Source organism: Musa acuminata, chromosome BXJ3-8 (assembly GCF_036884655.1).
Source record: "Musa acuminata AAA Group cultivar baxijiao chromosome BXJ3-8, Cavendish_Baxijiao_AAA, whole genome shotgun sequence".
In the NCBI taxonomy this organism is placed as follows: domain Eukaryota; kingdom Viridiplantae; phylum Streptophyta; class Magnoliopsida; order Zingiberales; family Musaceae; genus Musa; species Musa acuminata.
In genome coordinates, this window is record NC_088356.1 from 47,828,309 (window position 1) to 47,854,489 (window position 26,181).

The window sequence follows — 26,181 nt, forward strand, 5'->3', positions numbered from 1 at the left end:
AAACTATCATGTTAGTTTGGTCAACTTCTCCTATTGGATGTACTTATTATCATGTCTCTCATGACGAGCATATGATAACTGTACAACTTATAATGATGAACAACACCACATTTCTGGCATATTTAAATGATTAGTAATGCCATTGTTTCCTTGCTGGCCCTTTGCTGTGCACTCTCATTATCTCATTGTGGTTGGTAAACCAGTGGGCCAATAATTTCTATGTTGCTTATTAATTGATTGTCAACTAAGCTACTGAGTGACTCATTTTTCATTAATTTACAGATAAAAAAATTCTCACAACTCCTGATAGAATATCCCTATAAAAAGAGTAGGTTTTTTCGGTATGGATATAGCAAAATAAAAATCAAGCAAAATTAATTTTTTCTTGAGTAATTTTATTCTCTAGACATCGACGATGAAATCTTTTTGATGCTTAAATTAATATATATGTGATGTGAGAAATTTATCGATGTATAATTTTATACTTGTGGTGATCATATTATAGGGCTATGGTATATGTTCAACAAATATTTATTTATTTTATTAGATTTACAATTTGATGTAATATGATAAATAATCTCTTTAAGTATTTAAAAATAAAATATATATATTAATTATTTCTAAATTAACGATAACCTTATGCACATGTGAATGTTAAGATAATGATAATAATAATAATAATAATAATAATAATAATAATTATTATTATTATTATTATTATTATTATTATTATTATTATTATTATTGTTATTGTTGTTGTCGTCGTCGTCGTCGTCGTCAGTAGTATTGTTGTTGTTAGTATTTATTTAATGCCACATGACGTTGGCTACGGCTACTCCAAGCACAGGTCAGCATCTGCTCTCGTTGACCACGACTCCCCTTCTCCAATGGCGGACTGCGAAGGACTGGCTCCCTGATCCAAGGTGAATGAGGCCGGGGGAGGACAAAGGAGGGATGAGCAAAGAAGAAGAAGAAGAAGAAGAGGAGGAGGAGGAGGAAGAGAAGTCGAAGAAGAAGACTAAGGATAAGGATCGCTCTGCGATAAGGTTGGCCGTCGAGGAGCTCTCCCTGGTCGAGCATCAGGGGAAAGCTTCTACCTTGGCCTTTCTCGCCGTCTCCAACCTGCTCTTGCAATTCCTTGGTACGCATCTTCTTTCTCTCTCCCTCTCTCTCTCTCGTCTCTCCTCTTCTCTAGGGATTCTCATGTAGAACTACACGGCCAGGAAGATTTAGCTTCTTTGCCATCTAATCATCGTCTCTTTCTTCCCAATTTAGTGGTTTCGGTTCATCGAGTAAATGACCTACGGATATCCATGGATAGATTTGAAAGGCCGTGATTTCTGAAACATCTACCATCACCTAATTGGATATACCGAATCTATAGCTCCTGCAATATGCTTTTATGGAACTGAGAACATGTAAAGAGTGAATTCGAACGGTTGTGTGAATCGATGGATTACTGGTGTGCGTGCAGATAAGATTGGACCGACCGTGGCCGTCCTGAGGCACGACATCCGGCGGAATATCGAGGTAAATCCATACCATTGTTTTACTTTTCTCCCTACTCTGCAACCTTTCGAGTCTCTAGTGTTTTCCAAATTGTTGTAAGATTGTGCCTTTTCCCTCTCCTTAGTGCGCAGGACATGTGTTCGACACAATGTGGTTAACACCTCGTTCATAAGCTTGTGGTTTGGATTGAGAAGTAAGGCATATACGGGTCCAATTTATTGCTAATGCGAACATAATCAATTAACTCTTCCAATTCACTGGCTAGCAGTCACCTTTTCTTTTTCACCTCAGAGATATAAGTCTTTCCTTGTTTTCATTCTGATGGATGTGAAAACTAGGAAATGTGCAGGTTTTAATCCGTTAGAAGGGTGCTTGTCAGCCTTATTTACCTGCTAAATGGAAGAACGTTTTTGGCTTTGAGATGAGAATAAGATCTAAGCCATACGACAAACAAATTGAGAACAAAATTGTCATATGGTGGTCGGATCTTTTATTAGCGGTCCAAGGCCGATGTAATTTATCGCTGATGTGTAGTCTCATCTGCTCCTGTTCGACACCTTTGTCCAATTTGAAACATCAATATCCTTCTTTCTCTGGGACCATTTGATGCTTGTGTCTTCCACACAGTACCAACCTAGGGTCACCAAAATAATACAATGACCACCAGAGGGTGACAGCAACCTCATCCCAACCAAGCAGGATCTGCTGCAAGGAATCTGGGAACTGAGTTCCTTGAAACTTCAACATCCTCATGCCATATGTTCTTTGTCAGTACCACATACAGCAAACTGGATAATTTCATTATTTTCTAAAATGTCCTTCTAGGGTTAGTGATGAGCGTTAATTATCAACTCTGATCCATAAAGTCTGATGTGCTTAATATATACGGCAATACCTCATGTTGTCCATGGTTTACAAGCTCAATCATCATTTCACAAATTTTGTCATTGGTAGGCCTTGGTATTCCAAGTACTGCAAGTTACTTTTATAACATCAAGTAAAATATGCTTTAAAGTCATGAAGCACACGACCTATACTATTTTTTTTTTCTTGAATAGTTAAATTCCAAAGAAAGCCATTTCACTAACATAATCAAACCACAGATATCGAATATTATTAGAAACAAAAGAAAAATGTTCATATTGCACCACATAAGTGGCGTTTACTATATGTGTCAGCATGACACTAATTTGCTAGGATGCAGCAATTGCCTACATGACCATGTTAATGTGCCAAGAATTGCTACTTCTATAGAGATTGGAAGATGTATACGTTTTGGATGCATCGGGTTACTCAAGTTTGGTAGATATAATCAAGAAAGAGGTGAGCGAGGGAACTGCAAGGAAGTCTGATAGCTGTACAAGAGCTACATTATGGCTTACTAGGTACAAGGTTGACGACCTTTCCAATGCTTTCTTCTTTCCTGCTTATGTCTGTCCATGGAATTTCAACACTCATTTCTGTATATCGTTTGATGTTTTTTCGCATTTTTCACTAGTGCACTATGATCTCTCAGAAATTCCATGAACACTTTTTCTGGAGAAATTAAAAGAGTGTGCTCTTCCGTCCTCCAAAATTCATATTTCTCCTTGGATTTATTAGTATGAATCTACTAACTATAGCTTAATGTCTCGACGCAATATGACACTATATAGATATTATATTCATAAGCATTATACTAGTTGTAAAACTTATGGTGTTCATTTTCTGCTTATATTTTTATAAATGTATTCTGAGTTTCAAACATTGTACATATGGCTCTAGATATTGCATATCTGATTAAATCACCACAATAAATTATTCACTTGAAAATTTATGTGCCTATAATTGATACTGTGGGTACATGTTCTTAATCATTATTACATCAATATCATGATAAATAACATATATTTTGGTTTCATATGCTATGATATATAATGTAAATATATCATGTTTTTCATTGTGGTATTTACATCTTAAACATGATACACTCTGTGATGAGTATGTTAATTCTTTTATAATGTGACATGTTTGTACAATGATACATAATATATATTGGTTTCATATACTATATATAGAATGCAAGTAATACGCTTCTTAACACAGCACATATAGGTAAAAGCTTGATATGCATTGCAATGATTGTGGTGGCAATGATGATAGGTTTGATATATTTGTAAAGGGTATGATGCCACTAGCTAGAGGTGATTGTCAAAATGATGGTGCTAGTGGAGATGACAAAGTGATTTGGTGATATTGATGAGAAGTGTGTGGTAGCCATGACATATGAGGTGGTATTAGCAACGACATCATCGTGAGAGGCAAGTCAATGTCAGGAGCAGTAGTAAAGGTGATGATGAGAATGATGCTAGTGTGAGAAACTCATAGGACGATTTGTAATGATGATCGTCTATGATGAGGAGGCAGCATACAAGCCAAGGAGGTGGTGCTAATAGTGTCATTGCGGTAAAAAAAGATGACAAAATGGGAAAAAGAAGGCGACAAATATATTTTCCATATAACAGGTTTTTTTTTTTTACAAAACCTTCTCTACCTTTTGATTGATGGTTTCAAATCCCACTAGTCCTTTTAAAACCACAGGTGTTGATATCCATTTATAGTTTCATATTATAGAATCCAAAGGCAATTTACTTTTTAGAGGACATGAGACATGTACCTGCGATTTCTCCAACAGCACAATCGTGGCATTTCTGAAAGATAACGTCACCTTCATGCAAATTGTTCAATTTTTTATTTCTGTTGGTAACATCTTTCTGGTTTTCTATATGAAAAGCTTTTAATAAATATATTATCATAATTCTTTTGCCTTTGTTAAGCCATTATGTTCTCTAGCAAATCCATGTGCCATCCTGTCAACTAGTGTATTGTTGTTATATTGCTGGTGCCTCTCATACTTCAGATGTTTTTTATATCAGGTCCATGGATTTTAGTGTTGCACTACTAGAGATACTAAATAAGGATTCTGAATTGAGTCTTCAACAAGTTGTTGAAGAAGCATATAAGACTACACTAAAACCATGGCATGGTTGGATCTCATCTGCTGCTTACAAGGTAGTGAATGTATCCATTTGATGTCTAAAGTTTTCTCTTGTTGCTAGAATGCACTTTTAAATACTCTACTGTGATCCTTGTCTTTGTCGTATATAATAGAGGGAGTAATTGCACTGTTGGCCTCAGCATTACACCTTGATATTTAATACTATATATCTTTTTGTCAATTTTATCCATATACTGATTATATATTAACCAAGTTGGTCCTTTCATCATAGATTTGCCTATATGGTTAATGTCGTTGTTTGGCCAGATTAAAATACGGCATCACATCTTTCTTCTCTTCCCATCCTCCTCTTCTTACTTCTCCTAGTAATTTTTTCCCTCATTTGCCACCACCAAACTCAAGCATCTGACCCACAAAAAGAACAGCAAAGCAAGAAGGAATGATGGAGGGGTCCATACCACCTCATTGTTTTCAGATAAGCTCCATGAGTGATGTTTAATAGTTATTCATTTGTTTTCCTTTGTAACACGAAATAGACTCTACAGAAGCATGCTAAAAGAAAAATCTTATCAGTATATTCAAGTTTTTATTTGCAAAGACAATTCTATAGAAAAATTCTGTTTGAGAAATATTTTGGCGCTGTGTCAAGCGAACTCATGAAGCTTAAGGGGAGCAAACAACATATTAGTGAGTTCTTTTCAGCAGATCAGTTTGTTTTCGTTAAGCCCAACATACTTAGGTGCAACTTAGTGTCAACTCATAAGTACAAAGCCTTCTTAACTCCAGAATGCAGATTTTGTCAATGAAGTTCCAAAATGTTGTGTTTAAAACTGCTCTCGGAGTAGGTTGTCTGGAATTTGGGATTGTGTTTGTTCTTCTTTGATCAAATTTGAGCAGAAAAGGAAATGAAAAATTATCTGATCAACAGGTAGCTTTGAAGCTCATCCCAGAGAAGAAACTATTCATCAGCTTGCTAATGGGTAAGGGGCAAGATCAGAACATGTTGAAGTCTGATATCCAGAACCTGGTCTCATTAGTTCAGCCTCTTCTAACTGATATCCATGCCAACTTGGTTAGTGTGCTTCTTTTTCTATTGGATAATTCTTTTCGGTAACCACCAGTGAGTTTATTAATAAGCTGATTGTAATGCCTTTTCATTCTTGAAAATACAGAAAAAGCTTCGGCTCGACAGATTGAAGTCGACCTAAAACACGAAATCCATCTCGATCAATCTTCATGTACATTCTCCAACTTTTTCCTGTAATTATCTCTGAATCCCTTTTTTTTTCTTGACCTGTATATTTAAATCAGTTTCAGTTTTCTTGATAGTCATGCAACCTCATCTGCAACCAGGAATCATGTGATGTTACTTAAATGGCAGAAAAGCATATCTGTTTTAGCAACTATCATATTGTGCAATGTATATCCTGCGTAAGAAATTTGCTTTTTCTTGATCATTGTGATTTTTTTTAATGGACAAATAATTCTGACAAATTTATCTTAAGCCAAGAATTGGATTTACAGGTAGAAAATCTGCGGATGACCATTGGATTCTTCCTCGATTTGTGATCCTAATCTTTTTTGTTGTGTAATTATGGATGAGAACACGTAACTATGGGAAGGTAGCGTAGTAGATTTAGTGCATGCATACACATCCAGCTCGAGAACAACGGTGTCATAGTGCCCTTATAAGTCTTGGAGAGGACGTAGCTGCGGGCCATGCAGAACGGCTCGCTCCCTCCCACCACCGGCAGCTCCGCCGCATCCGGGAGCTTCGGGTAGATGGAGGAGACGGCAAGCGAGCCGCATTTGTCAGGCTCGCCGTTACTATGGGAGGCCACGACGTGGGAGCCCCGAGCGCGTCCGACGAGCTTCGACGTGAGGCCCGGCCATCGGGCCAGCGGATCATCGACGACGATGGTGTTCCCGTGGTAAGACTTCGGTTTCGATTTCGGTTCATATTTTCGATTCATTTAAAGTAAAGCCGAACCATTAGATTTGGTTCCGATTTGATTTGAAATTGCTAAACTATCGATTCATTTTGGTTTCGGTTCAGGACCGGTTCGGTCCAAACCTAATAAGGTAGCCCAAGAAGCCTTTTCCCGTTCTCAGCGGCAATCTCGTGATTCGAGCGCCAGAAAACCCTCGGTCGATTCCGTTCGCCTGTGACCATCCCTCAGTGGCAATCTTGTAATACGATGGCCATCAACCCTAGGTTGATTCCGTTCGCGCACCTATATAACCCCGAGATAGCGGCGACGCCCGCTCTCCGCTGTCGTCACATCGCGTCGCAACTCGAGCCCTTCGAAGATGTCGAAGCGAGGTGGGACTCCCATCTACGTTTGGATTGCTATTGATTCTTTTGTTGCTTCTGCGATCCGGCTTCTATTCGAGAACCAGTCGAGATCCAAGGTTTAGGGTTTTATGTGGTGTTGTTTGACCGGGATTTGCTTCGGCGGGGTTTGCTTGCAGGGCGCGGAGGAACGGCGGGGAACAAGTTCCGGATGTCGCTGGGTCTGCCGGTGGCGGCGACGGTTAACTGTGCCGATAACACGGGGGCGAAGAACCTTTACATCATCTCCGTGAAGGGGATCAAGGGCCGTCTTAACCGCCTTCCCTCCGCTTGCGTCGGGGATATGGTCATGGCCACCGTAAAAAAGGGCAAGCCCGACCTGCGGAAGAAGGTCATGCCCGCCGTCATCGTCCGCCAACGCAAGCCATGGCGCCGAAAGGACGGCGTCTACATGTATTTTGAAGGTTTGTTGAATGGCTTCCATTTGCAAGTTCTTTATATTGTTTTCTAATTTGGTTGTGAGCCTTTTAATGCTTTCGTTACAACTTTGCCGATGACGTGTTCTTTATGATTACATCCGGCAAGATAGATAGCTTCGAACTGTAGTATATAGAAATTCCTTTATCTTGTCAAGTTAATTGATGTAGATGTTTGAGATAATATTGACATGATATAAATGTTGGTGATAATCTTCTACATAGTTGATTTACTTGATCAATATCATTCTATATACTATATAGTAGGTTTACCTGATCAATTTATTACAAGCTTGCAAAAATTGTTATGAATTTGAGATGAAAAATTTATTATCTTTATATGTGACTGTAGGATGAGTGTGAAATTTCATCGCTTTTAACTGTCCATATATTCATTTTGTTAGAGGAAAATAAATGTTTACCGGTTTTGGTTTTCCTAGAGTAAAGAGAGCTTACATTCTGGGAGAGCGACACTCAGCTGTATCAAGACTTAATGTGGTTTAAATCTGAAAGTGCTAATGCTTTGCTCAGGCTCCATTCTGCAAAAAGATCTGAACCCATTTCAGATTGTATCAGATAATCTGGAATATAGTGTTGTTGAAAAGTCTAGGTGCTTTAAAATTGCTAGGTATTATACATGTCCAAATTATGGTTTCCTTGGATTTTCACAGAGGAGCTCAGAAGTGATACCTCTTTAAGGTGATTCTGGAGTGCTTCACATTTAGTTGGATGACCACACTGGTCTTCAGAAGTAGGTATCTGGTCTTTTTGTCGTTTTAGCTTTTGGTTTTCTGCCCATCACACTCTCCCTCCCGATATTTTTGGGGTCTTGGTCTGAACTGTTATACTATTCAGTATGGTGTTTGTTTGTCCTTCCATTTCCTTGAATGCTTATCTATATTTATCTGCAATATTTTTGTCATCTAGTCACTAACATTGTTTATGTATATCATATGCTTTTAGTATCTAGTCATTTACCATTTGCTGGTTTTGTGTTGCAAGCCTTTTTCTACAACTGTGATGATATATTTGCAAATATCATAATCTACCAGTTTTGAGAGAAGATCATTTCATTATGTGATGGGTTTATCACTTTGAATCTCATAGTGCAAACATATTGCTTTTCTTAATATTCTAGGTGCAAAGCACGAACTTCAGAGTATCTTTTGTTTTTTTGTCAGAAATGCCCATTGTTCCCTTTTATACTTCCAGCCATTTAATGCTTTGACCTTCCATATTATACAGATAATGCTGGAGTGATTGTTAATCCCAAAGGTGAAATGAAAGGTATGTTTAATGAAGCACAGATATTCTTTTCACTCCAAAAGATGAAAAAGCTTAATTCCTTAATGATATAATAAGCCAAGTGAAATCTTAAATTTTGGCAAAATGTCTTGCTTACTGTACCTCAACTTTATTGCCATGAAACAATCGATACTTTTTTAGTCAAAACATGCTATTACCATAACATATTTTCCTTTCACGGTCTATTTCAGTTGTTCTTGTTGTTTCGAGGGCTTGAACTTAATAGTATTCTGTTAATTGTCATAATTGCTGCAGGATCTGCTATCACTGGACCCATCGGGAAGGAATGTGCAGATCTGTGGCCGAGGATTGCTAGTGCAGCAAATGCTATCGTGTAACATGATGATGCTTGAGATCAACAGCTGAGGTTTTGGATTATGATTATATGTTTCAAGAGATAGGTATCATGTTGTCTTATTTGGTTACTGGTTAGCTGATGTTTACTAGGTGTTCAACTTTATGGATCTGATGTTCAGCTGTTGCTTGAGACATTTTAATTCTACATGATCTATTTATGATGTGCTTCAGAAAGAAACTGAGAAATTATTGATGTTCTAATCTTCTGGAAGTGACAGAAATGATAGGTTGAACTGTGATGGGAACTGAAATAACAGAATAATAAAGTTTAATTTGATATATTTGGTTTATGTACTAGGACATCAGAGTCAGAATGGTTGCACAGTTGGTTTATGGCTCTTCAATGATCAAAATCAGGATTAACTGTGATTTAGGATTGCAATCAAGATTAAGGTTGGCTAATTTTCTCTTTTTTTAAATCTTTTATGTTCTTGCTAGTTGAGTAAATCTGAAATTGTTTATTGGTTTTTAAAGGATGTTATTTTAGTTTTAAATTTGAGTGCGTGTTATTGTACATAGGAAAATCTCAAGGAAATGAGGGTGAAATTACCTTGATCCCAGTATTGTGAATCACTGATTCCCCTCATTATTTGACACTTTTTTTTTTTAAGAAAAGGATGTATTAATTTAATAGCAAAAGCATACAAACTTGTCGGAGGCAAATTATCTCTCCAGAAAACTTGGGAATTGTGAAGTTATGTCACGCGCCTCGTTAAGCAATCAAATTATGAGCTGTCACTTACAAATATATAATCTTTTGGTTGATATAAAAATTTGGTACCAGGTCAGTTTGCACTGGACATTACTCTAGAAAACAGATGGATCATTCTTATAATAATCTGGGATTAAGATCTTTAGTACTTTTTTTCCGAAAATTTTCTCTTATTAAATTGACAAAATGTTTCTCTTTAACTTCTTTTATATTTTATGTTGCAGTATTTGATAGTCATGTAAAGCAGACTGTTAATTCTAGTGATCTTGAAAATTTTAGTCACTTGTTGACAAACCTGTAAATGTCTTCTATGACTTGAAAATTTAGAAATTCTCTATTATTGAGTGGTTGTATATTGTCTATGAGGTGAACATGAGCAATTTCTTCTTTCCATAGAAGTATCCAAAGCTGCCACAAAACAATTAAGTGTATTTGTTGACACATTAATCTTTGTTCTCTTATTTAATACACTATGCATGCTAATATTATCTGCTAAGGTCTTTTAGTTTTCTTTCCCTGTTGTGTAGAGTCGCTACTGCAATTTTGCAATTTCTTTCTATTTTCTCTATCACCCTTTTCATTTCTAATTGTGCATACGATTAATTAGTTCGCAAATATTCTCATTTTCCTCGTAAAAAGAGAAAAAAAAAAAGGCTGCTAAGCCCAGTGCATAAAATAAGTGATGCCCACTGGAACATGATAAGATAAAAAATGTTCAATTATTAGCTAATTTAAAGTAGGTGATAAAAAAATTCGACATGTAGGAAGGCTCAAGTATTTTTTTTTTTTCCTAAAGAGATCTAAGCAACTGTTAACTTTGAAGTACTCAAATGTTTTTTTCACGTTATATGTGTATCTCCTGGCCATCATTTATATTTGCAAGTGCCATAGTAAATATTCATGTGTGTGTTTGTGTGTTTCATGATACGTTCAAATGGATGGAATTTTAACATCCCACATGAGAATCATGTGTTGCATCATCCTAGTACGTGTCATCAGCGTCATTGAAATCTTATCCATGGTTTACGGAACAGTCTTGGATGAACTCTTCGACTTTGCATACTGGTGATACTTGCTCTATTTTCCACTTTCTCAAGCTCAGTGAGTAGCTGTCATGCATGTTCTTTTTGTATGCTGGGTAAAGTATATGTTCCTTTTACCATCAAATATAACAGCTGCATACTAGCAAGATTTTTAGCACCTCCTCCACTTGGCATGTTCTTTTCCGTTCCTAAGAGCTCAGCTGGTAGCCTTTGCAGGAGAATAGGAGAACCTGCCAAGTGAAGACATCTAACTTGACGACTCTCGTTCTTCAGCAAAATCTGTATTCACAGGTTTGGTATCTCACTTGTCGTCTTCATACTAAATTTTCTCTACTCTATGATGATCAGAGAGAGAGAGAAAGAGTTGTGTGGTGATCCAACTGGGTCCATTGATCTCGAGTGTGCTTTGATGGATCTGAAAGAAGTCCTGTCCGTGATCTCATTCCAAAGTCAATCTCTTTTACTTTCACCAGATGATGACATGAGGATCCCAACAAAGACCTGACAGCCCAGGTGGAATGGACAATCCACCTGACAGAGTCCATCTTGCAGGATCTTGGCATTTGAAAGCCTGACAGAAAGTACTGAGAGCAGATTTAGATCTCTGCTGTTGGGTCTTTCTTTTTAGGTGGGGCATCCAGGAAAAGAGTGCTTTGGTGGACCTCAGCATGTCATCACAATTGAATAGAAATGCTTATCATAAAGTGAAAAAGGAAGTCTCAAATACATAGGCTACCATTAAACTTGCAAGTGCAGGACAACTCTTGATTCAGATAAAAGCTTTCCCCCATCTATTTGTCGGCCACTTTGTTGGTGTTGCAATGCCTTCCTCAATTGGCTCCCTTTGTCATACTAGCTTGCCCTAGGTTAATGATAGTTGCTGCAATATTACATGTATTTAACCTAATTATGCTCCATTACATTGGTGACACGTCTCACACCTACTGAGTGAGATCTTGGGAGATCCTATTGAGACTGTGCCACACAAATCTCTCATGAGAGGCACATTGTCCATTAGTTAATGTCTGATTTTTCCATTATTTAACTACTACGATCACTGTAGAAACTGTTCTATTGATGTGATGGGATCTACACTTTTGAGCCATATTGATTTGTGTGAGTGAGCATATCACAGAGAAAGTTTTTTAGAATGATTTGGGAACAGATGCATTACTATTAAATTAAGTCATGCGATTTTGTCTTTACAGAATTAAAAATCAATTGTCCAGCATCTTCTTTTCAGTAGTTTCTTAAAGACCACAATATCATGATATGTAGTGAGGATTTTGGTGCGCCTCCACAGAAGACAATAAACTACAAGTATATTATTATCACAATAAGTTCTTGTTGTCAAACAAATTTCTGATGTGGTTGATGAAAAAAACTAGATAAAATAAATCTCATAGAACCACAAATTTAGGGTACTAAACTTTCCTTTTGAGCTTTGGCCACTGGGAAGTAGTGGTCAATAGATGGTACTTGGGAGTTGTCCAATCCTAATCGGTTGGCTGGTTTGGATGAGAACTGGTACTCGTCAAAGAGGAAGCAAATGGATTGATGGGTCAAACTTGAGTTAGGGTGCTGCTGCATAACTTATCCTTGAAAGAACAAAGAACTAGCTTGCTGTTTTGGACTAACACACTTCTGTCAATGCACATAATGTTCTAGAAAAGCAAACAGTAGTGGAGAACATACTCGATAGGATAAAATATGATGATGATGATGATGATGTTGCAACAGTACAAGATAGGCATAGTTAATCTGTATGGTCTAAGAGCAATCCACTGACTTGGTCCATGCATTTCTTTTTCTCACTTGTGTTGCACTTACAGCAATAAAATCTCAAAAACAACACCAAAGATGCATCGTCTCAGATACATTGTCTCCTTCCTCATCTGGAGATACAGAAAAGGCAAGTTTTAGGAATGACTTATTTGCAGACTATGAGAAGAAGTGAAGCAGATAGGATACTTAAAGCTTAAAGCTTTGTCAGTTTCTTAATTACCCTCTCTCTCTCTCTCTCCCTCTCTCGCCATCCTTTGCATCGGAACTATATATATATATATATATATATATATATATATATATATATATATATATATCGATGAAGCTTTCATCCTTGTGAGATATCAGACTCCATGCCATGCGTCTCATCCTACCACTTCATGCAGGTCACATCCCTTGTGAGAGCTCAAGCATGATGGAAGGAGAGAGGAAGAAGAGTGAAGAGAAGAAAGATGATGGAGGAGCAGCTCTACGACCGTCACAACATGAAGAACAAAAGGCCAAGGTGGTATTTTGTTCATCTTCTTCGTCGTCGTCGTTGTCTCCTACGCTTGAGCTCAACCTCATCGAGTCGCTGGTCTCAGTACCCTCGGAGCCACCACCGGCGGAGGCAACAACCGAGTTGGAGCCGCGGGTCTTCCCCTGCAACTACTGCAGGCGGAGGTTCTACAGCTCGCAGGCGCTCGGCGGGCACCAGAACGCGCACAAGCGCGAGCGCACCCTGGCAAAGCGTGGGAGCCACGGCGCAGGCTTTGGCGAAGCCAACTGCGGATACGTACCGAGCATGGCTTCGTTGCCGCTCCGAGGGACGTACGCCGGCAGGCCGCTCGGCATACAGGCGCACTCGATGGTCCACAAGCCGCACAAAGTGACGTCACCGCCGCTGGCCGCGGCGATGTTCTACGGCCAACATGGCTGGTCGATTTCTCCGATAATTAGCCGTCGACCGGAGGTAGGACGCATCTCCACGGAGGTCATCCATGCCACAACAATACCTCCGCCGGTGCAGCTCAACGACCCCGCCGCCGCCGCCGCCGCCGCCGCCGCTGCTGAAATGATTCAAGAGGTTGGTGGTAATCTTCTGACCAGTAGGCGAGAGAAGTTGCCTAAGCTTGACTTGTCCCTCAAGCTCTAGCGCTGTTGTCTCTCTCTCTGCCTCTCTCTGGGAATGGGAATGCTCCTAATTTTCAGTCAGCTTATGCAATCAATCTTATAGCTTTAATTAGTCCCCTTCTTTTGGATTCTGACTTGTTGATAGAAGATTTGAAGTTGAACTCACTGCTAATCTGGAGCTTGGAATCGAATAATAATATATCAAGCAAAAAATCGTAATATTGATGTTTTAACCTTATCACTTCAAATCTGGAGATCTAAATTATCAGTGTCTTATACATCTTTATTTGGTTTATCTTAATGTCACAATCTTCAGGTCATGGACTATATGATCATATGAAGTGGTTGGCTCTGTGTTGCCTCTCCTCTTTTGACTTGCTTGCAAGCATTACCCCCATTGCTTTACGTGTAGACTGTTCTTTTGATCACTTCCTACATGTAAAAGAAGGCAAAAGCACAATTTAACATATCATCTCTTTCTCGAGTATTCGATCAATATACACTATCAAAATAGTTAGAGCAACATGGAAATAAAATGTTTGTGCCTCAATTCCTTTATCTGCTGTCTCCCTGTCAGTGCTTCCACATGCAAAACCTCAAGTCCAATCTTTAACCCATAAATGAAATGTTCTTCAAAGTGTGTGAGGGCAGAAAATTTACCTACAGAAAGAACTGGTCCAATAGTCTCCATCAACCAGTGAAGCCAAAAGCAATGTTGAGTATTCTTAATGTCATTATTTCAGCAAAGGTGATGCAACAAATACAGGACAAGATACATGTCAACCATCAAGATGAAACAAAGAAATGGGGGGCCAGTGATGCATCTGGATGCTCCTTTTTCCACGCTAGTGCTTTCACCAAATAATATGCTAATAGGATATCATGTAGATATGATTTCATGGGACATGTAATCAAAGTATGAGGGGCCTATCAGCTGATCAGCATCCACCTGTGATGTGATCTCCACATTCTCAGTGACATAAATGGCCAACGTATGGATGCTAAAGTGCTTTGGATTCCACTTGAACAACTCAATCCAAAGAGAGAAAGTCTTCTGATGGAACACAAACAGGTGCTCTGTTTTCTTTTCTTAAAGCTTTTGGAGGTTTGATGGCATAGAAAAGGACATTGTGCAATGGTCATGATTAGGTTTAGGAACCAAAAATGAAGATTTGTATGATGTTAATATCTAAGAGATTAGATATGATGGGACCCAAGAGACTTCCATGGATAGAGTAATACCTACCAATGAGACTAGTTCAACAAAAAGTGGGTGTTTACTGAGTCTGAGATCCAGGTTTTATGGGTGCCAACTCAAACATGAAAGAAAGAAAGAGACCTGTTCAAATCATTCATTGAGGCCTTGACCACTCCTCTATGATTCCACATCACCTACTAAGAAGAAGTGATATTAAAAAAGAAGAAAAAAAAACCTAGTTTTGCTAGGAAAAAAAATCTCATCATGAATGGTGTACCTTTAAATCCTTTTGCCAATCTTGAAACATATACTACCATGAAAGTGACATGCTCTAGAATTCTGATAATAGTGGTGACATCATCTGATTGCAGTGGCATCCTTTCTCTATCTTTGTAATCCATGTTTGTGCTCAACATCTACAAATCAGAAAAGAAAGGGGAAGAGAATAAAGCTTTTATATAGGAAATTAATGTTAAGTTCCCAAGGTGGCCATGTTCTACCAACTAGCATCACTTTTGGGCCCTTCTTAATCATGAATTATTTACAGGTGCCACAGAAGCAAACAAATGGTGAGAATGTGGCATTTCTGTTCTGCAATTGTTGCACCTGGGACCTTGCAACTCTTTCCTTGCTTTGCAAGTCTTGATTCCATATGAATGAATGTTCTTTGGTTTGCAAACATGTAGGATTTCTTTGTTTTACTGTCAGCTTAACAAGGAGTGGTTTAAACTAGGAATGCTGGAGAACTTGTGCAAAAAAAATCATTCAGCCTAGAAGTAGGTTTGGTGCTCTTTATCAGTCTATTTCTTGTGTACATCAGCAGCAGCATTTAGGTTGTTTTGCCTGTATCCATACCATTATACAAAGAGTCATATACAGTTCATATGTAATTCTGCTATCAATTTCTTCAAACAACATTAGTAGTTTGATAGGAGCAGGCCATTTGGTGACCTGTGTTTCCATGGAGAACACAAATGATTAGTGACCTGTTTGTTGTTTGACTTTGGAAATTGGTTTATCTTATTCTTAAACTCGATATTATGATCTTCTTCCAGGAGAAAAGGCATCATAGAACTTCAATGACCAGAGGATCAGCATTGATATTTCTGATTCATTAGTTCTTGGCAGGTTTAGTTTGGTGAAAGCCTTCCATGACACTGTTCTTTCAAATTCTTCATCTATATATGTCATTTGATCTTGGGAAACACTTTAGTTTACTGATATGGAACTTTGTCAAGTTGTGTATGACTCCTGTTTTCATCTCAATCATTCCTCAACAGGGTGACATAGCACATCAAATCATGTTCTGTGCCACCATCTTTTGAAACATGATTCTGATGAACATTTAAACTTGGTCTGTGAAATCTGATAAACTTTCAGAAGAATTCCTATCACAATCTGCAAAAATGCTCAACAAAATGATGGCATGTCTTTGTAGTCAGTGACCCCACAAATGATGGATGGAAATTTTGATGAAAGAAAAAAGTGAGAAAAATAAGATTAAAAAGAAAAGAATTGGGTGGAAAAGAAAACTTCAGCTTCTTTTTTGTTCTTCATTGTCAGTGATAAGATCTTGAGGTGTTCCAAGGCATGGCATGAGCTATGAAACTAAAAGAAGAGTGTGCTGATGTGAGTAGTTCATCAATCAATTAATTCCTCCTTTCTTCATCTGTTAGCACACTGCAGTGTCTCAAACACACACATATATAGGATTAAGCTCTCTATGATAAGATAATTAGTTTCTTTAGAAGTGATATAGAATCTTAAATAAGCACAGAGGAAAAAAAAACATGTTTGATGCTTTCTAAATAGTATTTAACTCAGATAAAAAATAATTATTATTTTTGATGTAGAACAAAATAATTATTCTGATACTAAAAAATGCTTGGTATGTGTTAGAGAAGTGTTTCGATACCTGCTCAATCGATACCCACTTCCATACACACCTCCATATGAGACCTGACCGACGTACGTGTCCGAGTATTAATGAGTGGAGCCCGGTGACGCATACGGGCTATCTTGCTCGTGGTTTACTGACAACAGCAACTGGGCAATGGATTCTCCCTTCGCTCGTTGCGAGGGGAATCTGTGACCCCAATTCCGATTTCCTCACCTTCTCCCGTCTCAATTGCATCGGATCAACCATTAAACCATCGAAATTTGGTGTTTTTCTTTGATCCCTCTTCGACTTGGGCGCTGATTCACCCACTTTGGGTGGAATTTCCAGAGATTTCGGTCATAGAAGTCGTCTCAATCTCGGCGGCGTTTGTTCTTACAATCACTTCTATCATTTCGATGTCTCTAGAAGATAATTCAGTTTTCTGGTGTTTTTCCCTTTCGATTTGATTTGCTCGGGTTTTATGTCAAAGATCGTGAATCTCTTGATTTCTCTCAGAATTGTCTTAAATCTCAAATTTTAGTAGGAGATCTGCGTTTATGATCATTGAATGTCGGATGGATTGGCTATTGTCTAGATTCTGGCTGTCTTTAGAGGTTTTTTGATGCTTGGTCTATCGGTGGGTTTCATGCTAACATGAAAAACCAGTCATTTGGGTCAGGAAGCCCCAAATCCTATCATGGCTACCCCAGGGGTGACTTCGATTTGGAATCCGGAAGCTTTCGCAAGAGCTTCCGAAAGCCTAAGAACTCATCACGAATTGGTCCCATCAGGATGATGAATTCCATTGCCAACCGCATTCATTATTTTTACAAGCTTCATCCTGTTGCAGTCTTTCTTTCCTCCTTGGCCTTTGGTGTGGCCATTCTGATAGTGCTTTCGATGTACGAAAGCCGAATTAGAATGATGGGTTTCCGGAGGGACGGTGACTTGAGTTCGGGTTCTTATCCATTGGCAAATCTCCGTAATCTTGTGATGGTTGCTGGGCATTCAATCTATACGAGCACTAGCTGTGGGAAGATTGACAGTGAGGATTCGTGGTTTCTGGAACCGTATCAGAAGAACCCTGGGCAAGCAGCTACTTTCTTGGCACATATACAGGAGGGAGTGGAGAGTGCAGCTAAGGATGAGGGAGCACTGCTCTTGTTCAGCGGTGGGGAAACTCGGAAGGATGCTGGCCCTCGTAGCGAAGCACAGAGCTATTGGGCTGTTGCAGAATCCAAAGGATGGTTTGGTATACTACTCACTTGTGTCTTTGATACTACCAGTTGGCGTGCAGTTGTCTTCTGCTTACTATCTGTAAATGGACAAGTTTCTGTGCTTGATAAATTGGGGTAATATTCATTAGGTATAAAACTTTTTTGGGCAGACTCATTTATGTGTCTCTTTGTTCTGTCACCTTAACACCATTTACATTTCAACTGCCAAAAAATCTGCCAGTACCAGTGCGCTAAATGACTTGAAACTGTTTTCACGATGTTAATGTAGTTCAATTTTATCCTCTCATTCATGCATATGCATGATTTCCAAGTTGAAAAATGGATCTTTAGTTTGCAGTTTTAGATAAGAGTTGTCGAGGTAAGGTCGTACACATTGATTTTCCTCTGACCCCTTATTGGCATGGTCCTTATTCACTGAGTTTGTCCAGAAAATTGTTCTGCAATTCCAAAATGTATAATGAATATATTTAGTAATCTTTGTCATGATGTATACTGCGGTATGATTAGCTAGGGAAAATTAGTTGCTGGTTAAGATTTAAGGCAAAAGGGTGAATCCACATGCTGATGTAATAATACTCTAGGTCCTCACAAAGATATAGTATACGGATTTTGTCTCTTACTGTTCTGAAAGCCCATCTTTTACATGCCATCTATGTATATTTATTTATTATTACAAGAGATAACATACTAAAGTAATTAAAACTTCAATTTACTTGTTTGTTGATTAACCAGCTAGTTTGATGTTAAATTTAGATAAACTTCCAATGCTTAATTCATGTCTGAGAATCGTGGTTCCTTTTCATATTCATTCCAATTTGCTGCTTTGTTCATGTTGTTCTATGTTCTATTCTTAGTGGTGGTTTTAGTTTTGTATATTTCTGTATGTTGATGAATATTTCCAGTTATTGTACTCAGCAGGAAATAATTTTATTTTTTTGGTATTTGTTTTATACCTCTTTTAGCTATCATATAGCTTGTGCTCCATATTAGACTGTCCTTTCATGGTGAAGGAAATTGTCTGTTTTGTTTTCTCTTCATAACTGAAGCGACACTTTATATAGTTTTTTGTGTTTTTTACAGTCACTTTCCTGCTTCATCCATAAAATTGAAGCTTCAAACTCAGTTCCAAGAGTTGGACATTGGAATCCTGTTGGAAAAAGACAAACACAAATGTTCTCAAAGTTTTCCCATTTTAATGTCTGAGGTCTTATGATGTTTGATTACATAATTTTGACATGTATATAACCTCCATAAAAGAGGCCATAAAAACCATATGCTGTCAGGACACTTGCTGAATCCACCCTTGTATTCTGCATTGTTAAATCTTGAACTCTATTTTACTGAGAAGGTGCATCATTTCTTGTTTTAACAGGAAAGCAAGATAATATCAGGAGTAGAGCGCACACAGAGGAGCATGCAAGAGATAGCTTTGAGAACCTTCTTTTCAGTGTTTGTCGTTTTCGCGAACTTACAGGCAGTTATCCTCAAAATATTACTGTGAGCTTCTATTGTTTTGCAATTATCATTAGGTTCATTTTGTGTGTGCTTGTGTGTCATGCACATACAGTTTGGATATTTTGTGTTTCCTTTTTCTCCACTGGTTTGATTGGGTTGGGAAGCGTGTCAGCTAACGAAACATGTTTTGCTTTCTACTAATCTTTATACATTCTTTTAAAAGAGAGAAATCTGAACATAATAGTTGTCCTCTAGGGATGTTTGTTGTCACAGGGGCATGCATTTCTCTTATTATGACATGGCACAATTATGTGCAGTACCAGTTGGCATGCTTCTAGGCCGACTTGCACAAGCCATCAATTGGGCAAATGAAATATCTGCAGCACCTCTAACTTGGGATGTGATGACATGTGCTGATACCTTTCTTGCATGGGACATTTTGATTCAACTAATTCACACAACAATCCTTGCTTCAGGGTTTGTCTACAGCTCAACAATTACATGAGTTCCTGTTCATCTCTTGAGCGTTTAGTCGTTTCTTTCGTTAGTTCTAGGTCACATTTACTAGTTTTACTTAATTGAATTTCACCCAATTCTTAGAGTAGCTATATAATCTTTAGATCTCTTTCTTAGCTCTTAGAAAAGAAGTTGTAGTTATTGTGCATTTACAATATTTTAAACTGGTACATAGCAAAGGAATTGAAAGCCAAATAGAGGATTCGCTTGGAAAGAAGCTTGACACTGAAATTTGTTGATTCATTATCAAGGTTTAAATGGACGTAAAACAATGTGTCACATGTATAAATGATATAGAAGATTATCTTAATGCATTGGAGTGCTTCATTCTAAGCTTAAGGTTTGCAAATTAATGATTATGCAAAAGCATTTGTTTCCATCAGGTGCCATTTAATGTTATATTTTCTTGCCTAAATTACTCTGAAATGGAAAGTACCATATTGAGTAAATAGTCTAACTAAGAAACAAGGATGCATCGAAGTACTCGCTATGTATGTTATGGATATATGTCAGATTCTTTCTAGCATATTGAGTTTTCTTGATACGTCTCAGATGCTTCAACAAAATATTTCTCTGTTAAGTAGCCACTAAATGATCTCATGCTTTTGGGATTGTGGATTTTTTTTGTGAGAAGTTGATTTCTTGAATGAAGAAATATTTTTAAGTGAGATGATATGGATATATGGAAATATTTATATATATTTTTATGTTGTGTTGTTAAACTTCAAATTATGATTCATAAATGTAAACAATAATTATCATTGCCATAAGTCATTGTGATACTTGTGTTCTTGAATGACTTCATTACTGCTAGAATCTCTTTCTGAGGAATAGGCTTTCTGAGGAATAGGTGAGGATCCTAGTATTACTTATTATTAGAAAATGTAGTTATAGTAGCATTTCAATGGTTAGTGCATTAATGCACAAGTGATAGTGTCAAGTTTGAGTCCACGTGTGATCGTTGTAGAAGACATTTAATGAAATTTCTTCTTAGTTTTTTTTATAAAAGATGATGTAGTTATATATATGTCCATATAAATATGTACCAAATGAATTAAATATTATTATCATATTGACTATTGATGACATATTGTATTGTATGGATATCCCAGATATGCTACATAGCTACCCAATTATGAGATCTAAATGGTTTTTATTCATTTTCCATTAGTGTCAAGCTTGTTTAGTACTTATGTGAACATTTGTCTTACCAAACAAAGTTCATGGATCTAGGTGCTGATATGATATATCATTATCTGAAATCTTGAACTTGTAAACTAGTCTCCTTGCGCCAGTCTTGTTTCCATGGTCTTGAGCATTCACCGACCCTCACCTACTAACTCTTTTGAGTCTTATTGCACAGCTTTTGTAATCGGGTGCAACTTTTTAACCTTGTCCGATTGTACTATTCTACCTTATTTTATCAAGTTACCAATGTTTACCTTGCTTTTTTGTCCGGCTCACACCATGGTGTGTTGTTTTGTGTTCATCATGGATTACTAATGAACTCCATTTGTTTTAAATGCTGGTGTCAGGTTGTAAGCTATGACTTCAAGAAAGAAAGGTTCGCTCATTTGCACCGTTTAGCAATAGGATTCCCTGAAGAGAGGTTCTTCTACACCGGTACTCCTGCTGCTCCGGGCGCAAAGGAGGCAGCGGAGAAAGGTGAGGCCTTTGTCCGGGCCCAGTTTCAAGAAGACCCTTATGGATGTTTGGGTTCACTTCACAGGAAGAGACTAAAGAGAGATCCATTTCACCGGTTTATCCCTTATCCTAATGGCTGCCCTGAATTGAAAAGCTTATTCGACTACTGCGGTCCAGTTCCTTATCCCGGCACACTTCCTTGGATCCGGTAGTCTCAAGTTCAGATCGTGAAATCCAATCTATAGCCTGGAACATGTACAATGAAATATAATATCATCCTCTTTGGACTTTTCATGCGTTACAAAGGTTTTGCAGCAAGTATATTACCAAAAAGGAATGTCTCAGAATATTCAACTTTTTTGTAATATTACTGTATGAATGTGTGCTCACTGATCCACAATGTCAAATTCAATGTTCTGCACTCGTCATGTTTGACATAATGTCTGTGAGGGATTTGGACAGCATGCCGAGGTTATTGCTTATATATCATTTCCGATATTTAAATCTCCGTATGTATCACTCTTTTTAGCATCATTCAATAACTTCAGTTTAATCATTATCAACTGTTATTATTAATGAACATAATAAACACACATATATAATGTTTATGATGAGAACATCTATTGAGATCCACAAAGGTGCCAATTACTAATATAATGTTTTTGAGCAAGCTTTGTTGAAGTCTCTGAAATCAACACAAAGAGAAAACTAGTCTATTCTTCACCCGTGACAAAGTGAATAGGTTCCGAGGTTGGAGAAAACAATTTATTCCCTTCGTTTTCAAGCATATAGACAGACAGACACACTCAAATGCGATCGTTTGATTCTCGTGCAGTGTTCTTAAGCAACTTATGCTTGAGGTTGCCAATTCAAAAGCAACATATGAAAGAATCAAACGTGAAGCTGCTTTCTAGCTTTATTAGCTGGCCTTGATAGTTCACAGGCAAAGCAGCTGCAATGAGCATAGATGGGAAGAAGACAAGGACAACATGGTTTTTAACTAGCTAACAATGCATTAGCTACTGTGTCTTAGTCTGTAACTCAAGGTTAGGAGAGAGATGGTGTCATCTCATGCTACTTTGTGTCACTAACCAACATCATTTTCCACTCCACTAAACACAACCTCAAGTGCATGATTGGTCTCTGATCATTGAGAGAGAAGTGAAGTTGCAGCTAACCTAAAGCCAAAGTAGATGTTTTTGGTACCACCTGCTCTCTGAGGTCAGTTGATCCATCCAAGTTCTACAGAACCTATAAAACTAATCTGAGTTAGGGAAGAAGCTTTTCTCCCAGTGACTCAGTTGGGTTAGGTTGTGTGGGTGGGTGAAAGGTTGGTGAAGTCATGTGGAGAGTCTGCAATGTCTTGTCATCAGCTTCAACTCTTTTATGTAGCTACATTTTGATTGACAAAAGTAGGTTCTACAAGTGTAGCTAACATATTTTTGTGTATTATTTTTTTAATGTATTTATGTAAATGGTTTAAATCAAAACAAGGTTTTGCATTAAGAAAGTTAACAATCTTACATCAAACAGGTATAGAAGTTTTAATAAAAAAAAAGTGGAATATATCTCAAAAAAATCACATAATGTCATTCCTAAAAAATATACTAATGGACTTCTCTAAAGATAAAAGGAGTGTAAAATTGAAGCTATGTTTGTGTAATATATCTTTCACTGAAATGTGGAACAATTATTTTCAGACCAATTCTCAGAATTATTTTCAGACCTAAAATATCTTTAATAGAAGTTTCAGTGGTTGAGTTTGAAAAATAATTGTGATGGATGATGGAATTTATTTTATTTTCTTTTTAATGCATGTATATTAGAGTCACATAATTATTCCTGATAATATATTATAAATCTTGAAGCCCATAACTCTTGTTAGAACCTAATTAATATATACTAAGTCTTAAGCCTTTAAGATTACTGGTCACTGATTCCCAATATTTATCATGTCATGAGTTTGAAATATGTTTTTTTTTTATTCATTTCAGTGTTTAATTAAAAATATTTGCAGTTGGATTTATATCAACTAAATATGTATTGGGTTTAAATTCTTAGGATTGTTGGTCACCCCCCATTCAATTTTTTATTACCTCAAATTGGAACATCATTAATATGATAAATAATGGTGAATCTAAGAACACTAAGTTTTGATGCCATTGTTAAAAGTGGTAGACAATCTTAGATCTTACTTGGCTGTCAATATGATGTGCCTTTAACTCTTTGGGGGATCCAATTCATTCCTGTCATGATGGGACATTTATTGCATCCACTTCAAACTACTCTCTCTCTCTCTTTTTTTTTACCCTTGATTGAGTTAAATCCATCACTGTTCATTAAATGCATCTTTGCAACTTTTCAAGTTACATGAAAATTTACAATAAGAATAATTTTATGATATGACACATATGATCTATATTTTCAATCATTTAACTATCTATAACACATTCATACTATATATTTATTTAGTTAAAACTTACATATATATAGTGATTTTAAGCTACATTTGTTAGCAAGAATTCAAACCTGGTATGATTTTATAACATCTATAAAGGTATGAGTAAATTATCATTATTATTATCATTCTATGAAGATATTTGAATTTGAGATCATGCAAATAGACATCTCAATGACTATAAAAGATTTATGATCTCAACTTTAATAATTAAAGTTTTATGATCTGTTATATTACCTAAACAAATAAAAACTAAAGAACTTATAAGCTTAAACAGATTATTATGACAAAGAGACCAAAGTACATAAGTAAAAAATAATAATAATAATATATTTTAATCACACTATTCTAGATGATACCCACTTTTGAAAACCCAACCACTCATATCCAAATAGTACCACAAGAAACAATCAACAGTACCTTAGAAATAAAAAAACAAGAAAAATGAGGCATGACTTAAAAACAAAGCTAAAAAAGAACAGATTTACCTAACTAAATTTAATTTCTAACTAAAAACAAGTTTCTTAGCCATTGCTAAAGGTCCACATGGTATATAACTCCTAACTCTTTCAGATCCATCTTCTCTGTCCTATTATCTTTTTTCCACACCAAAAGGGACCACAGAGGAGATGAGATGATGATGATGATGATCCCACACCTTTAACACCCATTTATTTGCATTTATTCAAGAAATTGGTCAGACATTGGTAAGTGACATGATTCCAGCTTCATTTTTGTGGTTGTGCTGCATCTGAACCTTCATCAATGGTCATCTCCAAGAAGGAAAAAAGATTGGAGATGTAACAGTGGGTGACAACAGTGAATACAGGTTGGACTGCAAGCAAGCAGGTCTTTGATGTGGGACTTCAACCTGATCTTTGACTGACACTTTGCAGTGCTTGTCATGTGAGGCAGTGCCAGCAAACTCCACCTAATGGCCCAAAGAGATGAGCTCAGGAGTGAGGTCATGTGCCAGTGGTACATTGACCTCAGTAAATTTTTTGGCCACTCTGTACATTGACCTCATTTGCCACTCTAGTTGGGGCAATTTTTTGGCCTGTCTGCATCTGCAGATGCTGCAGCCATGGAGGCATTTGCTGGACCAGTACATGAAGATCTGCCTCTTCATTGGCAGAGAGACATACAAGACCCATCATACTTTCTCCTTCCTACAAACCTACCCATATGATCACTTACCATTGACAGAGAGACATAAGACCCATCATACTTTCTCCTTCCTCCAAAACCTACCCATATGATCACTCACCATTGACAGAGAGACATATAAGACCCATCATACTCTCTCCTTCCTCCAAAACCTACCCATATGATCACTCACCATTGACAGAGAGACATATACGACCCATCATACTTTCTCCTTCCTCCAAAACCTACCCATATGATCACTCACCATTGACAGAGAGACATATAAGACCCATCATACTCTCTCCTTCCTCCAAAACCTACCCATATGATCACTCACCATTGACAGAGAGACATATTAGACCCATCATACTTTCTCCTTCCTCCAAAACCTACCCATATGATCACTCTCCATTGATAGAGAGACACATAAGACCCATCATACTTTCTCCTTCCTCCAACACCTGCCCATATGATCATATGACATGTGAAACTAATAAAGATTAAACTATTAGAAAGGACTTCATTTGTATCAAACTTTAATGTTTCCTCTCACAATTATGATACAAACTTGATTCCAAATGCATGATGCAATCAAAAAAGACAATTTAAGTATATAATAAATACATGTCAATTTGGAAAAAAAAAATATTATACAAATACTAGTTAGAAATTAGATGAAATAGAAAGAGATAGATACATGACTTTGAACTCACAGCATGTTTTGACATCATGATGAAGAATTCATATTATATAATCATTAACTTGAAAAGTTTAAACTATCAATTTTGTTAACATCAATACTCAAGTTTTACTTTGGTGATTTTTTTCACTGTTGATCATAAATCACCTTTTTTTTTCTTTTTAGTTTTGTAGTAGAGAAAAGACACATTTCTTTTTCTAAATGATAATTCTAGTTTAAAAAAGTGAGAATTGATGGAAAACCAATAAAAAAAAGGTGAGAATTGGCACTTCAAAAAGTGAGATTTTGATAGAATACCAAAAAGGGTCTTTCTGTGATTTACAAAAAAAAAATTCTTCCAATAAAGGATGATATTT

The 26,181-nt window shown here is 37.1% G+C and overlaps 4 protein-coding genes across 8 annotated transcripts; all 4 read left to right on the plus strand.

Moving 5' to 3' along the window:
* Positions 1 to 818: 818 nt before the first annotated feature.
* LOC135645989 (glycolipid transfer protein 3-like) lies at positions 819 to 5,956 on the plus strand. 3 transcript variants are annotated; one of them, XM_065165005.1, is made up of 7 exons: positions 819 to 1,141; positions 1,475 to 1,530; positions 2,764 to 2,894; positions 4,425 to 4,560; positions 5,436 to 5,579; positions 5,680 to 5,745; positions 5,825 to 5,956. In XM_065165005.1, the coding sequence occupies exons 1-6, from the start codon at positions 928 to 930 to the stop codon at positions 5,713 to 5,715; spliced, it is 717 nt and encodes a 238-aa protein (XP_065021077.1). In that variant the 5' UTR covers positions 819 to 927; the 3' UTR covers positions 5,716 to 5,745; positions 5,825 to 5,956. The 3 variants fall into 3 exon arrangements, with proteins under 3 accessions (XP_065021077.1, XP_065021076.1, XP_065021075.1); XM_065165004.1 differs by having other exon boundaries at positions 5,837 to 5,910; XM_065165003.1 differs by having other exon boundaries at positions 820 to 1,141; positions 5,680 to 5,956.
* Positions 5,957 to 6,165: 209 nt separating this feature from the next.
* LOC103995947 (large ribosomal subunit protein uL14x/uL14z/uL14y) lies at positions 6,166 to 9,099 on the plus strand. 2 transcript variants are annotated; one of them, XM_009416705.3, is made up of 5 exons: positions 6,166 to 6,438; positions 6,564 to 6,830; positions 6,980 to 7,264; positions 8,522 to 8,563; positions 8,837 to 9,099. In XM_009416705.3, exons 2-5 carry the CDS (start codon positions 6,818 to 6,820, stop codon positions 8,917 to 8,919), a joined length of 423 nt encoding a protein of 140 aa, XP_009414980.1. In that variant the 5' UTR covers positions 6,166 to 6,438; positions 6,564 to 6,817; the 3' UTR covers positions 8,920 to 9,099. The 2 variants fall into 2 exon arrangements, with proteins under 2 accessions (XP_009414980.1, XP_065021078.1); XM_065165006.1 differs by lacking the exon at positions 6,564 to 6,830.
* A 567-nt stretch (positions 9,100 to 9,666) lies between these two features.
* Positions 9,667 to 13,839, plus strand: LOC135645988 (zinc finger protein 1-like). 2 transcript variants are annotated; one of them, XM_065165002.1, is made up of 2 exons: positions 9,667 to 10,984; positions 12,865 to 13,839. In XM_065165002.1, exon 2 carries the CDS (start codon positions 12,891 to 12,893, stop codon positions 13,611 to 13,613), a length of 723 nt encoding a protein of 240 aa, XP_065021074.1. In that variant the 5' UTR covers positions 9,667 to 10,984; positions 12,865 to 12,890; the 3' UTR covers positions 13,614 to 13,839. The 2 variants fall into 2 exon arrangements, with proteins under 2 accessions (XP_065021074.1, XP_065021073.1); XM_065165001.1 differs by lacking the exon at positions 9,667 to 10,984 and having other exon boundaries at positions 12,785 to 13,839.
* A 2,970-nt stretch (positions 13,840 to 16,809) lies between these two features.
* Positions 16,810 to 21,942, plus strand: LOC103995945 (uncharacterized protein C57A10.07). Its single transcript, XM_009416701.3, has 3 exons — positions 16,810 to 17,920; positions 19,279 to 19,403; positions 21,413 to 21,942. Exons 1-3 carry the CDS (start codon positions 17,323 to 17,325, stop codon positions 21,731 to 21,733), a joined length of 1,044 nt encoding a protein of 347 aa, XP_009414976.1. The 5' UTR covers positions 16,810 to 17,322; the 3' UTR covers positions 21,734 to 21,942.
* The last annotated feature ends 4,239 nt before the right edge of the window (positions 21,943 to 26,181 follow it).

Excerpts from the sequence above, each read along its gene's own strand:
- LOC135645989 (XM_065165005.1), top strand. The coding sequence starts at position 928 with ATGAGGCCGGGGGAGGACAAAGGAGGGATGAGCAAAGAAGAAGAAGAA. Across the intron at positions 1,531-2,763 it reads ACATCCGGCGGAATATCGAG|AGATTGGAAGATGTATACGT; the intron begins GTAAATCCATAC and ends CTACTTCTATAG. Across the intron at positions 2,895-4,424 it reads GCTACATTATGGCTTACTAG|GTCCATGGATTTTAGTGTTG; the intron begins GTACAAGGTTGA and ends TTTTTATATCAG.
- LOC103995945 (XM_009416701.3), top strand. The coding sequence starts at position 17,323 with ATGAAAAACCAGTCATTTGGGTCAGGAAGCCCCAAATCCTATCATGGC. Across the intron at positions 17,921-19,278 it reads AGAATCCAAAGGATGGTTTG|GAAAGCAAGATAATATCAGG; the intron begins GTATACTACTCA and ends TTGTTTTAACAG. Across the intron at positions 19,404-21,412 it reads GTTATCCTCAAAATATTACT|GTTGTAAGCTATGACTTCAA; the intron begins GTGAGCTTCTAT and ends TGCTGGTGTCAG.
- LOC103995947 (XM_009416705.3), top strand. Across the intron at positions 7,265-8,521 it reads CGTCTACATGTATTTTGAAG|ATAATGCTGGAGTGATTGTT; the intron begins GTTTGTTGAATG and ends CATATTATACAG. Across the intron at positions 8,564-8,836 it reads TCCCAAAGGTGAAATGAAAG|GATCTGCTATCACTGGACCC; the intron begins GTATGTTTAATG and ends TAATTGCTGCAG.
- LOC135645988 (XM_065165001.1), top strand. The coding sequence starts at position 12,837 with ATGCGTCTCATCCTACCACTTCATGCAGGTCACATCCCTTGTGAGAGC.